Genomic DNA, 15,963 nt, shown 5'->3' with positions numbered 1-15,963 from the left:
ACAGAGCAAAGCTCTCTCCACATTGTCACATCAAACATCGCTGGATAATTTCAGAAAGGGTTAGACACAGATTAAATCTGCCTTCACACTGTCACATGAAATATTCCCAGTGCAGGTGCAGGATAGTTTAGATGTCGATTAAAGCTCCTTCTATAACGTCCCATCACACATTCCCAGGGCAGTTACAGCAAGTAGTAAGATAGAGGAAATCTCATAAGAACATGACAAAATAAGATATATAATTAGGAGTCTGCCATTTAGCACCTCGATCGTTCTGCGCCATTCAAGAAGATCAAATGAGATCATGACTGATCTGACCATGGACTCAGCTCCACTTCTCTGCCGCTCCCCATAACCCTTTATTCCCTTATCGCTCAAAGATCTGTCTATCTATGATCTTGAATATATTCAATGACCCAGCCTCCACAGCTCTCTGCGGAAGAGAATTCCATCGATCTACAACGCTCTGAGAGAAGAAGTTCATCTTGATCTCAGTTTTAATGGGTGGTCCCTTATTTTGAGTGTATGTCCACTTATTCTGAGACTATGTCCCCTTTGAGTGGAAATATCATCTGTGCTTTCACCTTGTCGATCACGTCATTATCTTATATGTTTCGATAAGATCACCTCTCAATCTTCTGAACTCCAATGTGTATATGCTCTACTTACTCAATCTGTCATCATAATTCAAAAACCTCATCTCCGCAGTCAACCTAGTGATACTTATTTGAAAAGCCTCCAATTCAAGTATATGATTCCTTAAATACGGAGAGCAAAACTGCGCGCAGTAAACAAGGGGTTAACAATACCCTGTACAGTTGTAGCAGATATTCTCTTATTTTATACTCTACAGCCCTTGCAATAAAGGCCACCATTCTATGTGCCTTCCTGATCAACTGCTGTACCTGCACCCTAATTATTGTGTTTCATGTAAAAGGACACCAATTCCCCTGCACAGCAGTACTTTGCACTTTTTCTGCATTAAAATTTTCATTTGCTTTTCTTTTTATTCTACCAAGGACGATAACCTTAAATTTTCCCACACTATACTCAATCTGCCACATTTTTACCGACTCACAAAGTCTCTCTTTACCCCTTTGCATATTTGTTGTTTCCACCTCACAATTTGCTTTCCCACCCATGTTTGTATCATCAGAAACCGAGGCTACGTTGCCATCGGTCCCTTTACCCAAGTCATTAATATTGATAGAAAATAGCTGATGACCCAGCACCGATCCCTGCGGCACCCCACCAGTCACTTTTTGCCAACCAGGAATGATCTATTTATCCCGACTTTCTCTTTTCTCTTTGTTAGCCAATTCTCTATCCATGCTAATATTTTACCCGGATCCCCGTGAAGTTTTATCTTGTGAAGTAACTTTTTATGTGGCAGCTTATCGAGTGCCTTCTGGAAATCCCATTACACCACATCCACTGGTTCCCTGTTACCCACACTGCTCCTATCTCCCTCCAAACTTTCCAATCATGAATTCACAGGCCATTTGCAGCACGGGTTAGATACAGAGTAAAACTCCTTCTGCACTCTGAATATTGCCAATTGATATGAATAGCCTAATTAAGTGGGCCATAAAGTGGCAGCTGGAGTGAAGTGTGGGGAAATGTGGGTTAATTCACTTTGGTAGAAATAATCGAAATCAGAATATTTTTTATATGTTGGTGTTCAGAGAGATGTGGTTGTCCTTGGGCAAGAAACACAGAAAGCTAGCATGCAGGTAAAGCAAGCAATAAAGAAGTCAAATGGCTCTATATGTCCTTTATTTCAAGCGATTTGATTTCCAAGAGTAATGTAGCATTTCTAGAATCGTACACGGCCCCGGTGAGATCACACATGACGTACTGTGCCCTGTTTTGCTCAACTTATCTCAGGAAGGATATACGTTCCTTGGAGGCGGCACACCGGAGGATTACTAGATTGATTCCTGGGATGAGAGGGCTGCCTTATGAAGAGAGACGATTAAAGTTCGACTGTATTCTCTGGAGTTTAGAAGAATGAGAGGTGGTCTCATTTAAACATCGAATTTTCTGACGGGGATTTACAGGGTAGATGCTGAAAGATTGTTTTCCCTGGCAGTAATGCCTATATCGAGGAGTCACAGACTCAGGATTTGTGGTCGGCCATTTAAGGCAAGCATGAGGAGGAATTTCCTCATTCAGAGGGTGTGAATCTTTGCAATTCTCTGCCCCAGAGCGCTGTGGATGCTGAATCTCTGAATATATTCAACGCCGAGATTGTTCGGTTTTTGGAGTCGTTGGAATCGACGGATAAGTGTATTATGCGCTAAAGTGGAGTTGAGGTCGATGATCAACCATGATTTTATTGAATGTTGGACCAGGCTTGATGGACCATAATGCCTACTCCTGCTCCTAATCTTTATGTTCTTATGTTTCCTTATGTACACTGCTCCATCAAACACATCCAGCATTAGTTAGATATAAATTAAAGTTCCTTCTGCACATTCGTTCCATCTCTCCCTCTCAATCTCTCTCTCTCGTTGCCTCTCCCTCTCCCTCCCATCGGCTCTCTCCCTCTCCGACCATCTCTCTTTGCCTCTCTCGCACTCTGTCTCTCTCTCATCTCTCTCTCTCTCTCCATCTCCATCCCATCTTCATTCTCTCTCTCCTTTCCGCCATCTCTTTCTAGGTCTCTGTCTCTCTCTCGCTGTGTCTCTTATTTCACCAAAGTTCTCGCAATTCGGGGACCATACCTTTAGATTGGTACCTTGCGCAAGTCAATCTGCTATTTAAAACTGGTGAGAGATGGAAACCAGGGAATTATATAAAACTAAAATGCTATCTGTTGTGGGCAAGTGCTAGAGTCTACAATTAAGGTCGGGTTTCTGAACAACTATAATATTTTCAGTTGGTCAGAGAGTGCCAGCATTGATTTGTGAAAGATAGGTCTTGCTTCACAAAGGTGGCGATATCTCGGCGAAATGCGAGGTAGGAGGAATACCAGGGGAGAACCCGAGAGCAGAAGGGGCATGGGCAGGAGCAGGAGCAAAGATGGAATAAACAGCGCGACCTGCTCGAGTGCGGAGGCGACGAGATGGGGAACGAAAATAGATTTGCGAGCATCTCATCACATGCAGAATTTGAAAGTTTGACGTCAGAGTGAAATACCCAAACTGCGGTCGGCAGATGAGATGAAACTGATTGGTCCGTAGCTGGTGAATGTTTTTCAAAGTTTTATGTTCACTTCTTTTAAGTCAATTCTTCTTCAATTAAATAGGACAGCTCAGTCCACTGGAAAGTATTGGGCGCATCCCGTGTCCGGGGCAAACACATTTCCAGTAATTGTCGTCAGCTGGAGGAGCGCAAGATCTGGTCTTCGGTGCCTGTGCAGCCGCTGGCGTCGGTGCGCTGCATTTTTGAGGCTGAGAGCTACATGAATAGCATGTTTATAGAGGTGATTACCCCGCAGCTTAAGAGTATTCAGCCAGAGAGGGAATGGTGACCGCCAGAGAGACAAAGAGGACCAAACAGGTACTGTAAAAGACCCATGAATGAATCGCCCTCTGCAACCAGTATTCTGTTCTGAGTATTGGTGAGGGCGATAGGGACGCAGCGGAATGCAGCCAGAGCCATGTGCACGTCACTACGGCTGGTTCAGCTGTATAGGGGGAGGAAGAATAATGGAAGAGCAATAATGGCAGTGGATTCTAGAGTCAGGGGAGCAAACTGGCGTTTTTGCGACTGTCGACGTGATTACAGGATGGCATATTGTCTCCTAGGTTTCCCGATTAATAAGGTTGCGAGCAGTTGCAGGACATTCCGAGAGGGGATGGTGAACAATCAGAGTTCCTCGTCCACATTAGTTCCAACGACAAAGGTAAAAAGAGGGATGAGGTACTGCAAGTAGATTTTAGGGAGCTAATAGAGATTTTAAAGAGCACGCCCTCCAAGATAATAATCTCTCGATTACTTCCGGCGCCATGCTCGAATGAGTGCACAAATAGTAGGATACAGCAGATTAATGCGTGACAGGAGGGATGGTGCAAGGGGCTGGGCTTTATTTTCCTGAGGCCTTGGGATCTTTTCTGGGTGAGATGGGATCTGTAAAGACGGACGGGTTGCACCTCAACAGAGCTGGGATCAGTGCCCTCACAGGAAGGTTTGCTAGTACTGTTGGTGTGGGATTGAACTGATCTGGAAGGTTGATGTAACATGAGAACGGGGAGGCGGGGAGGTGTGCGGGGGGTGCTCAAAGTATTAGGAGAGGCTGAGTGCACTACAATAGTATGGTATTAGTTTGGGTAAATCTAAGAGGGAATACATTAATATTCCAAGTTCGGTTACAGTGTATGGATGTGAATGCACGAAGTGTAGGAAACAAGGCAAATGAGCTGCAGGCACAAATAGACGGATGGGAATATGCTATAGTGGCGATAACTGAGACCTGGCACAATGGACCGGAGTGGCTAGTAAACATTCCTGGTTATATTACAGGAAACATATGGAAGGAAAAAGAGGTTTTGTTGTGGCATAATTGAATAAGGAGAATGTTATTGTGTTGGAGAGGGAGGATAACCTGGATGGGTCAAACACCGAATTTATATGGCTAGAGTTGAGAAATAATTGAGTTGACATCAAACTACAAGATGTATTATATAGATCTTCACATTTTGGGACAGATATGGAGGAGCAATTTAACATAGCCATACAGAGGAGTAAGAACTCTCGGGAAGCAGAAACGGTGGACTTCAAATATACTAATATAGACTCTGATTGTAATAGTTTAAAAGGCAGAGAGCTGCAGAGTTTCTGAAGTGTTTTCAGGAAAACTTTTTTGATCAGTATATGGATTTCCAAAAGCTATTTTGACAACTTGCCAAATAATAGCCTTGCAAGCAAGTTTGAATCCCATGGAATGAAAGGGACAGTGACATATTGGATATTATATTGCCTGAGTGACAGGAAACAGATCGTCGTGGTGAACGGTTGTTTTTCGGACTCGATGAAGGTAAAGAGTGGTGTTCGCCAGGGGTCGGTGCTAGGACCACTGCTTTTCTTGATGTATATTATTGACGTCGATGTGGATGCAGAGGGCAGTTGGGAATGCGGTTAATAAATTTTATGATATCTTGTGCTTCATAAATATAATTGTATGATACAAAATGTGGTAGCTATGATGAAGCGGTGTAACACACTGGTTCTGCCCCAACTGGAGTACTGTGTCCAATTCTGGACATGGGACTTTAGATAGGATGTGAAGACGGCAAAGAGGGTTCAGTGAAGCTTTTGCGAGAATGTTTCCAGGAATGAAGGATTTCAGTTACGTTGATAGTCTGGGGAAGCAGGGGTTGCTCGCCTTGGAGAAGAGAAGATTGAGAGCAGATTTGATAGCGATCTGCAAATTCACGAGCTATCCAGATAGAGTAGATAGAGAGAAATGGCGGAATGGTCGAGAAGCAATGAACACAGATTTAAGGTTATTGGCAAAGGAACCAAAATTTTATACGTCGAGTGGTTAGGATCTGGAATGCACTGTCTGAAAAGGTGGTGGAGGCAGAATCAAAAGGGAGTCGGATAATCATAGAAGCACAGAAATTTACAGCACGGAAGCATGCTGTTTTGGCCCATCGTGTCCGCGCCGCCGCCAAAAAGCTATCGAGCCGAATCCCACATTGCAGCTCTTGCTCCGTAGCCCTGTAACTTAGAGTACTCCAAGAGCACATCCAATAACATTTTTTAATGTAGTGTGTGTTTCTGCCTCTATCACCCTGTCAGGCATTTAGGACCAGACCCCCACCTTCCTCTGGGTGAACACATTTCCTCTCATACCTCCTCTAAACCTCCCCCCAGTTACATAAATCGATGCCACTTGGTTGTTGACACTTCAGTCTCTGAATGTGCATTGACGCAAGTGTCATTCGCATATTGTAGTTTGATGACATTGGTTGGGACGGTCTTTTTTCTGGCCTAGAGATGTCGAAGGTTGAACAGGTTCCTACTGATCCTGTATTCAATATCCACTCATGTGGTGAGCTTTTTGAGTGAGAGGTGGAGCATTGTAGCGAGTAAGATCGAGAAGAGTATTGGCACGATGACGCAGCACTGCTTGACCCCGGTCCGGACGTGGATTGGGTCCGTTGGTCAGAATCCCGGCTTCCATGCCTTCGTGGAGCATGCAGAGGATGGGGTCAAACTTTTTCGAGAATTATTTGATACGCCTCAATAACGTCGCTCCTCAGCCTCCTCTGTTCCAATGAATTCAAAAGCAACCAATCCAAACTTTCCTAATGGGCAAACATGTCCAATCCAAGCATCGCTCTTGTAAATCTTCTTCTGTACCCTCTCCAGTGCAATCACATCTTTCATTTAATATGGAGACCAGAACTTCAGGCAATACTCTAGTTGTCGCCTAAATAGTGTTTTATACAGTTCAAACATAACCACGCTGCTCTTGTATTCTATGCCTTGGCTCACAATCGTCAGTATAACAAATGCCTTTTTACCATCGCATCTCATTAGCATACGACCTTCAGGGGCCTGTGGACAAGCACTCCAAGATCATTTGTTCCTCTACACTTTTCAGTACCTTACCATTTAACGCGTATTCACTTGCCTCGTTAGCCCTCCTCAAATGCATTACCTCACAATTCTCCGCATTGAATTCAATTGGCATCTGTTCTGCCCACCTGGCCAATTCGTTGATATGTTCCTGAAGTCCACAGCTTTTTCTTTATTATCAACCTCACAGCCGATTATAGTATAATGTGCAAACTTCTTATTAATACCCCCTACATTCAACTCTAAATCTTTTAACACAAAAAGCAAGCAACGTAGTACTGAGCACTGTGTAACCCCGCTGGAAATAGCCTTTCAGTCAAAAAACACGCCTCAACCTTTACCATTTGCATCCTGGCAATGAGCATTTTTTGGATCCTACTTGCCACTTTGCCCCGAATGGGCTTTTACTTTCGTGAACAATCTGCTATGTGACACCTTATCAGAAGCCTTGCAAAACTCCATATACACTACAGCAAACGCAATGTCCTCATCGAGAGTTCTTGTTACATCCTCAAAAAATTTAAAAATATCAGTCAGTCTCGACCTACCCTGAACAAATCCATGTTGACAGTCGTTGATTCACCCGGAACTTTCCAAATGAAAGAAAGACAGTGCAGTACGACAGAGAAATGGCGAGGTGGTGTGCGAAAGGATGTGAGTCGACACGGTCTCGATTGGCCGAATGGGCCTCGCCCATGCTGTAACAATTTTATTACTCTGAATCTATGATTTTCGAAAGTGTTATAATGATTCATTAATGCACATGATGAATAGATGTGGCTATATCGGATTGCAAAGGGCTACAAAGGCTTTATTGGAGATGCTGCCAGTATTCGTGCGGACAGAAGTGGCACTGACTCAGGAAGCATGTAACGGCTGTCCATGTTTGTTCAGGGTAGAGGGGCCTTTCCAGAAAGGCCTGAGAGAGAGTCGTACGCCGCACAGGGAGCCCAGTCGAGAGTGTGTGTGAGTGCGTGAGCGTGTGATCCTTCACCCGGATGACTTTCCCATCACCGAGAGCCGAGGCGAGACAAGCAGTGAGTGACTGTGTTACTATTCGCCCAGATCACTGAACCCTCACGCAGAGCGCATTGTCGACAGCGTGTGAGTGAGCATATTAATGTTGACCCCGATCATGGGTCCATCACAGGGTGCCCAGTGTTCACAGTGTGTGAGTCAACGTGTTAATATTCAGCCAGATCACTGGTTCCACGCATTGAGAGCGACTCGATCACAATATCAGGACGCAGGGAGTCGGAGGCTGCAAAGTCTCCGCTGCTTCTTATCGTTTAATGAATTTCACAACCAAAGTAAAGGGATATTTCCCCAATTTCTTCAACTGCTCTCTCAACTTAGTCTGTGTCACGCAATAAATAACCGTGTTTGTGCAGCAGCTCAGCAGCTGCAGCATGAATCCAAATTCCCTCACATAAAACGGTAGGTATATATGCCAAGCATCGAACCAGCACAATGTACCCCACAGAGAATGCACCATATCTACAGAGCATAACAGAATGAAATTCCCCGAGATAAGAAGCAGTAAAATGATAGATTTCCTGCGGCTCTCCATCTCTGGGTCTCTGGGACTCTCCACATTGCTGGGAATCCGGAGTCTCCTGCGGGCTCTGCTGGAGACTAAAATGTGTCTTACGGTGAGAGCATTGAGCAGCACGATGATCACAAATGGGACATACGGGGTGAGGATGTAATGCAGGAACTCAATTGTTCCCCAGACCGTCGAAGTCATTAATCTGCTTTGTATACTACAAAACCAGGGGTTATTAAATAGCTGATATGCATCTGACAGCATAAAATACCAGAAAATATCAATTAAGCAGCTAAACACAGTCACTGTTCCCAGAACCACAGCCGCCGTTTTTCCGCTGCAATATTTAGTCTTCAGCTTCTGGCAACAAATCGCCACAAATCGGTCAAAGGTGAAAGTGATAGTGAACCAGACAGAACAGTTTGTGGCTGCAGAAACCAGGACAGCGTGGACATTACACACGGGGAGGGACATCAGGAAATAGAAATAACGCCGATAAACAATTGGAATGTGCCTTAATATCAGGTCGAGGATAATGACCAGTAGATCCGCCGCTGCCATGGCCACCAGGTAGCGAGTGACACATTGAGAGACACCGCACTTTCCCCGAGACAGCATCACAATCGTTACTACGTTCACTGTGAGGAAGGGAAATAAACAGAGAAAGTATACCTCTGCAAGAGCAACAGTTTAATGGAATTTGGGGTGAAAAGTGCAAATCATTATCGAAATGTACGTTTTTTGGCAATAAAATTAAGGAAACCGCAAAGACGTTCCATAAATATATTGAGAACAGAAGGATAACTAAAGAAAGGATAGTGCGTAATACAGACCATGAGTGGAATCTATGTGTGGAGGTGGAAAATGTTTGAATGGTTCCTTATCAATTCGTTGCATCTATTTTCAGAAAGGAACGGGAACATACAGATACTGCTATCAACGAGGAGTGTGAAATTCTGGATGAAGTAAACATAATGAGAGAGGAGGTTTTAAGGGGTCCAGCAGCTTTGATAGTAAATAATTTCCAGGCCCGGATGAATTGCATCCCAGTCTGTTGAAGGAAGTAAAAGACGAAATAACAGAGGCCTTGACCATTACTTTCCAATCATCTTTGGATTTGTGCCTGGTGCTGGATTACTGGAGGACTGCTAATATGCTACCGTTGTTTAAAAAGGGAAACATAGATAGGCCAAATAATTACAGGGCTGTCAGCCTAATCTCAGTGAAGGGAAAATTATTGGATACATCTACATTTGGAAAGGATTAATTAGGGGCAGTCAACACGGATTTGTTAAAGGTAGGTCATGCTTGACTAACTTGATTTAATTTTTAAGGTGTTAACCTAGAGGTTCGATGAGGGTAGTGCATACGGTGTCGTGTACAGGACTTTAGCAAAGCTTTTGATAACGTCCCACATGTTAGATGGTCATGAATGTTAATGCCCATGTGTTCCGGGTATCCAGGGCAAAGTGACTACATGAATCAAAATTTGGATTCGAGATAGGAAGCAAAATGTAATGATTGATAGATCTTTTTGTGACATGAAGGATGTTTCCAATGGTGTGCCATAGAGCTCAGTACTGGATCTCTTGCTTTAGTGGTAGGTATCACTGATCTACATTTGAATACAGGGAGCATGATTAATAAGTTTGCACATGATACTAAAATTGTCTGTGTGGTTGTGAATGAAAAGGAAAGTCATGGACTGCAAGAGAATATTAATATACTGGTCTGGTGGGCAGTGAAGTGGCAAATGCAATTTCTTTCGGAGAGGTTTAAGCTGATGCATTTTAGGATGACTTTCCAGTGTTGATGAGAAGAGGGACCTTGGAGTTTTGTACACAGATCGCTGAAAATATCAGGCAAGGTGGAAAAGCTGGTGGAGAAAGCTTATAGAATTCTTGCTTTATTGGGCGAGGCATCGAATACAAGAGCAGGGATGTTAAGCTTACATTGTATAATACTCTGGTTAGGCCACAGCTGGAATACTGCTTGCAGTTCTGGGTGCCGTCTTACAGGAAGGACGTGATTGCAATAGAGAGTGCGCAGATGATGCCTTGAATTGAGAATCGTAGCTGTGAGGAACGATTGGATAGCCTGGATCTGTTCTCATTGGAACAGAGGAGGTTGCGAGGAAACCTCACTGCGATCTGCAACATTTTCAGGGGTCTGGATGAAGTGGATAGCAACGGCCAATTTCCATTTGTGGAGGGTCAATTAGGTGCAGTTTAATATGGTTGTCGGAAGGTTCAGGGGGGATTTGAAGGGGGATTTCTTCACGCAGAGGGTTCTGCGTTACTGGACTGAACTGCCTGGAAAAGGTGGTGGATGCAAAAACCATCACCACATTTAAAATGTACGTAGTTGGAACTTAAAGTGGCATAACCTGCAGGATTAGGACCTAGTGCTCTTAAGTGGGAATAGAATATATAACCTGTTGTTAGCTGACACAGATACGATGGTAAGTACTGCAGCGAATCGAATACGGCCATGGTGATCTCCTGGACTGGTTTAGATCGCCTGCATGATTCGGAGACGAATTTTCCCAGATTGCTTTTCTTCAGTTCGCCTTGATCTTTATTTGTTTTCTGCGCCTCCCAAGAGATCAGATGTTTCGGGCTTGGTTGGACTGTAGAATATTTCGATGGAATGGGTGTCGCAGTTGTATGCGGAAGACTGGTTGGCCTGGCTGCTCTTTACATTTCCACCATGGTTAATTGTTCAAATGTTTAGATGTAACCTTCAGGGCTGCTGACCGAGAGCCGTGTGGCTCTTTTTCGGCTGGCGTAGACACGATGGGACGAAATGCCTAATTCTGTGCTTTGATTTTCTATGTTTCTATGTTTCTATAACCTTCGATGAAATGATCTAATTATTTTTCCCTGGGGCTTAATACAGGGTTTACTTTAAGAAATATCAATAATTCATTGTGGAATCAATAAATGAAATGGAAATAAATGGATGTTTGATCAATGGGAGGTCAAATGATAGAACTACCTTTATCCCTGCAGACAAAAGTGCCATACCAGGTACAAGGACAAAAAGGACCAGAACCTCTCAAGAAACCTGCGTGTCCCGGCGTCAGTCAGCATTTGGAGCTGTGTAATTCGCTTCTGTGCCCCTGGATTAGGGAGTTGGAAATCGCGCTGGATCCCCGCTTGGTTAGAATATCCATTATATTTAGAAGAGAAATGAATGCAGCAACAAACTGCAAAATCATTTTCCTCAGCATGCAATGATTACAGGCAATTGTATTTAAAATGTACGGACATAATATGACAATGTGAAGAGAGTGAATACGTATGCACTGTAGTTACAAATAAAAAGGTCTGAGAGAAGTGTGTTAAAGATTAAGTTTCATGCATTTTTGTTGAAATACTGCATATGGCGCTTATTGAAAGGAAGATATTCCAAATAAAATTGCAAAAATTAAGCAGCGAAATAAAATAAATAGTTATCTTTGACCAGGTAATGCCCAAAAAAATGCGTGTATTAGTATCGAGACAAGGTGAGTTATCCCTCAGGCAAAGAGTCATCGAAAGGTTTAGTAAAGGATATTAACAAAAATGGAAGAGATTTGTCCATGCACTTTCTCACTTGCAGGATTTCACTTGTTCACAGAAAATTAGACGAAAAAATATGAATAGAATTTCATATTCTCAAAACTCTGGTTAAATTAGCTGTGATTATTTATCCTGAAATATAGCAGGAGGCGATAGAGAACTGTGCCAGACAGACATGGCATCTACGTGTAAATTCATGACAAAGATTTGGAATAAGGCAAGAGAGATCTGTCTGAATGAACATTTTGTGAGACTGTAAATTATCACTGTGATACGATTCTGACCAGCAGAAGCAGTGCCACGAATGCAGAACTGCACAGGTTTGCAAAGGAGACACTGACTGGAACTGAAAAATGACTAGACTTTTCAAACATTAATGATAATCTGCCAGGATTTGTTCCATTGACTTTATTTCAGTAACCATACCGAGCATTAGGTGCTATGGTGTGTGTCCGTAACCACACCGAGCATTAGGTGCGATGTGTCAGTAACCATAGCGAACATTAGGTGACTGTGTGTGTGCCAGTAACCATACCGAGCATTAGGTTACTGTGTATGGGACTGTAACCATACCGTGCATTAGGTGTCTGTGTTTCAGCAACTATAACGAGCATTAGGTAAGAATGTGTCAGCAACCATACTGAACTTTACGTGACTGCGTGTCAATAAACATACTGGACATTAATTAACTGTGTGTGTTAGTAACCATACTGGACATTAGGTGACTGTATGTCATTAACCATACCGAGCATTAGGTGACAGTGGGTGTTAATAACCATACCTAGCATTAGCTTACTGTGTGTCATTAGCCATACCAAATATAGGTGACTATGTGTGTCATTAAACAAATCAAACAATAGGTGCCAGTGTGTGTCAATAACCATAGTGGAAATTCGGTGAGAGTGCGTGTCAGTAACAATACCGGACATTAGGTGAGAGTGTGTGTCAGTAACCATACCTTCAATTAGGTGACTGTGTGTGTCAGTAACCATAATGAGCATTAGGTGAAAATAGCAGCAAAATATTGTGGATGTTGGAAATGTGAAATGGATAAAGCAAATGATGGAAATACCGAGCAGGTCAGGCACCACCCATGGAGAGAGTAACACAGTTACGTTCCAGGTCGATGATCTTAATCCATCGCGTCTAAGGTCTAGTAAACCAAGGCAACATTCATTGCACTGTTACAAACGTTCAGGAGAGAGAGAGAAGACTGAAATTCTTTTAATAAAATTTATCGACCAATTTCTTTGCCTAAGTTGAATATAGAAAATTAGAAGCTTGGTAAAACGTTTCACATTCAAAATTAATAGCCAACGGCAGAGTGAACAGGATAGCGAAAGACGAGGAGAGAAACACATGTAAGCAATATTTACAGAATTAATCGCTGGATAGAGATTACCAGGGACTTCCACAGCAGTGTGAAATGGGACTATCTGGAGGGCTTAGGCCATGGTGGGATTTGATGATAGAATCATTGAAATTTACAGCGCAGATGAATGCCATTCGGCCCACTGTGTCCGGGCTAGCTGACAAAGAGGTAGCCAATCCAATCCCACTTTCCAGTTCTTGGTCCATTGCCTTGTAGGTTGCATCACTTAAATTGCACATCCAGTACTTTTTAAATGTGGTGAGATTCTCTGCCTCTACCAACCTTCAGGCAGTGACTTCCAGACCCTTATCACACACTGTGCGAAAAAACATTTCTCCTGAAATCCCTTCAAAAACACCTAAGTCTGAAGTTAAATCTTAAATATGGAAATATTAAAACCGAGAGATTGTAGGAACAGGAGCAAATGTTGATCAGTGATAATGGCAGTGATTGTGGAAAGGTACTTGGTGCGAGTTATGATGTGGACAGCAGAGTTTTGTATGACTTCTCGAATAGATGAGTCTAGATGAAACAAAGAAATGGATGAGTGTTTATGCAGCACAACGCCTGATATGGTGCAGAGATCAGACGAAATTATGGAGGAGGTAGTTGGCAGGATTGCTAATTCAGAGGATGTGATGTCGGAACTCAGGTCCGGGCCAAAGAAAAGGCACAGGTTGCGAGCTGTCATATTCAGCATCAGATATTGGTCACTGAGCGGGAATACATCGATAGATAGAAAACTGAGTTTGTGATAAGGATCTGTGACTTAACTGGCAAGCACAATAATACAGTGAACTGTGATTTACAGATCTAATTGCTGAATTTAGAATCTTACAATGGACAGCAAATTTAACCGAGATGACAGAGTAAATTACAAGACCAGTTATACCGTTAGCCATGGATTGCCGAGTTTATAACAGGATAGAGAGAGACTTACACGCAACACCAACAACAGCAAGCAGTGGATAGTAAATATATTTAAAAGCGCGAAGTGCCAATTCTATCCTTGTGTGTAATGGAATTCTATTATAATGTTCATAAAGCATGTCAAATTCCCAGATGAAACTCCTGTCCATTGCCGCAACATTCCAAGTCACTGTTGTCAGATTCCAATCCATTGTTGTAATATTCCAATTTACCAGAATGCAGATTCTGGCTGCCCCTCTGTGGAGCAGTGTTCTGATCCCTGTTAGTGCTGTCGGTGAAACTGTAACTGATACTCTGCGATAATACTTTGAAAGGAATTCCTTATTAATAGAAGAGGGAAACCAATTACAGATACATTAGGATCCATGGAGAATATCATTAATTGCAGTCACTGAACAAACAGCTTCAGTTCAATTGTGCAGACTGACATTTATTACAGTCATTGAACAAACAGCTTCATTTAACCCATTTCAATCCAACACATTTTGCACCACATTTATGCAGCACATTTCTCCGGTCCACCATAGTGGTTATGTTACTGGACTAGTAACCCAGAGCACCGGAATAATGTTCTGGAGCCATGAGTTCAAATCCCACCATGGCAACAAATTCAATTAAATAAATCTGAAATGAAAAGTTAATAAAAAGAGGGGGAGGGGGCAACGCGGTACTGATTAAAGAAACTATTGCAGCTGTGAGGAGCGATGATATGTTAGAGGGACCATCAAATGAGGCCATTTGAGTCGAATTGAAACATTCAAAAGGGCGATCACACTGTTGGGCGTGTATTAAAGGACCCCAAACAGTTGGCGTGGAATAGAGGAGCAAGTAATGTAGGCAAATTGCTGTGAAGTGCAAAAATTACAGGGTAATAATCGTCGGGTATTTTACGATTCAAATATTGATTTGGACAAATATAGTGTGAAAGGTATCGAGGGTGTGGAATTCTTAAAATGCATTCAAGAGAACTTTTTTTTTAACTTGTATGTAACAAGCACAACACGAGAGGGGGCGGTTTTGTATTTTGTTTTGAGAAATGAATCTGGGCAGGATGAAGGTGTATTAGTGGGAGATAGCATGGGTGCCAGTGACCAAAATTCAGACCGATTTAAGTTTGTTATGGATAAGATCAAGGAAAAGCCTGCAATAAATTTTCCAAATTGGGGAAAATATATTTTTGCTAAGTTAAGGAGTGTTTTGGCCACAGAGTACTGGAAACGGATATTTCTGGGTAAATCAATCTCGGAACAATAGGAGGCATTGAAGGAGGAGTTCTGGAAGGCTCAGGCCAATCATGTACCCTTAATGAAAACGGGTGGGACTAAATTGCCCTCCCAAATTGCATCACCTCACAGTTCTCTGGAATAAATTCCATCTGCCATTGCTCTGCGCAACTGAACAGTAGATTAATATCCTAATGCAGCCCATGATTTCCTCTTCAGTATCAACAACACAGCCAATTTTAGAACCGTCTGCAAACGTCTCAATCATACTCCGTTTAATCAAATATAAATCGTTGGTATATACAACAAAAAGCAAGGAACACAGTACTGAGTACTGTACGACCCCACTGGAAACATTCCTCCCACTAACAAAAACATCCATCAACCATTATCCTTTGCTTCCTACCTCCAAGCCAATTCTAGATTCAACTTGTGACTTTACCCTGGATCCCATGAGCTATAACCTTCATCGCCAGTTTAACATGTGGGTCCTTATCAAAAAGCTTAGCTAAAGTCCATGTACACCACATCGAATGCACTACCCTCATCGACCCTCTTGGTTACTTGCTCAAAAAATTAAATTCGGTGAGTCAAACCTGATCTTCCCATAACAATCCTTGTTGACTGTCCATTATTAATCCTTGCCTATCCAAATGCAGACTTATCCTGTTTTTTACGATTTTTTCCAATACTTTTCCCACCACTGAGTTTAGGCTGACAGGCGTGTAATTGCTCTTCATATCTCTTTGTTCCTTCTTTAACTAGGGTACTATGTTAGCAGTAATCAGATCCTCCGGC

At 42.7% G+C, this 15,963-nt stretch overlaps 1 protein-coding gene across 1 annotated transcript; it reads right to left on the bottom strand.

Annotated features, from left to right (window-relative positions):
• Positions 1 to 7,813: 7,813 nt before the first annotated feature.
• LOC139238097 (probable G-protein coupled receptor 139) lies at positions 7,814 to 14,091 on the bottom strand. The gene is made up of 2 exons (XM_070867450.1): positions 13,953 to 14,091; positions 7,814 to 8,715 (listed from the first exon to the last, which is right to left on the bottom strand). The coding sequence occupies exons 1-2, from the start codon at positions 14,089 to 14,091 to the stop codon at positions 7,814 to 7,816; spliced, it is 1,041 nt and encodes a 346-aa protein (XP_070723551.1).
• Between the last annotated feature and the right edge of the window lie 1,872 nt (positions 14,092 to 15,963).

Source organism: Pristiophorus japonicus, chromosome 25 (assembly GCF_044704955.1).
Source record: "Pristiophorus japonicus isolate sPriJap1 chromosome 25, sPriJap1.hap1, whole genome shotgun sequence".
In the NCBI taxonomy this organism is placed as follows: Eukaryota; Metazoa; Chordata; class Chondrichthyes; family Pristiophoridae; genus Pristiophorus; species Pristiophorus japonicus.
This window is presented reverse-complemented; position numbering and strand designations above follow the sequence as displayed.

Coding starts and splice junctions, on each gene's coding strand:
- LOC139238097 (XM_070867450.1), bottom strand. CDS start 14,091: ATGGACAGGAGTTTCATCTGGGAATTTGACATGCTTTATGAACATTAT. Junction 8,716..13,952: donor TGCTGTTGTTGGTGTTGCGT/GTAAGTCTCTCT, acceptor CCTTCCTCACAG/TGAACGTAGTAACGATTGTG.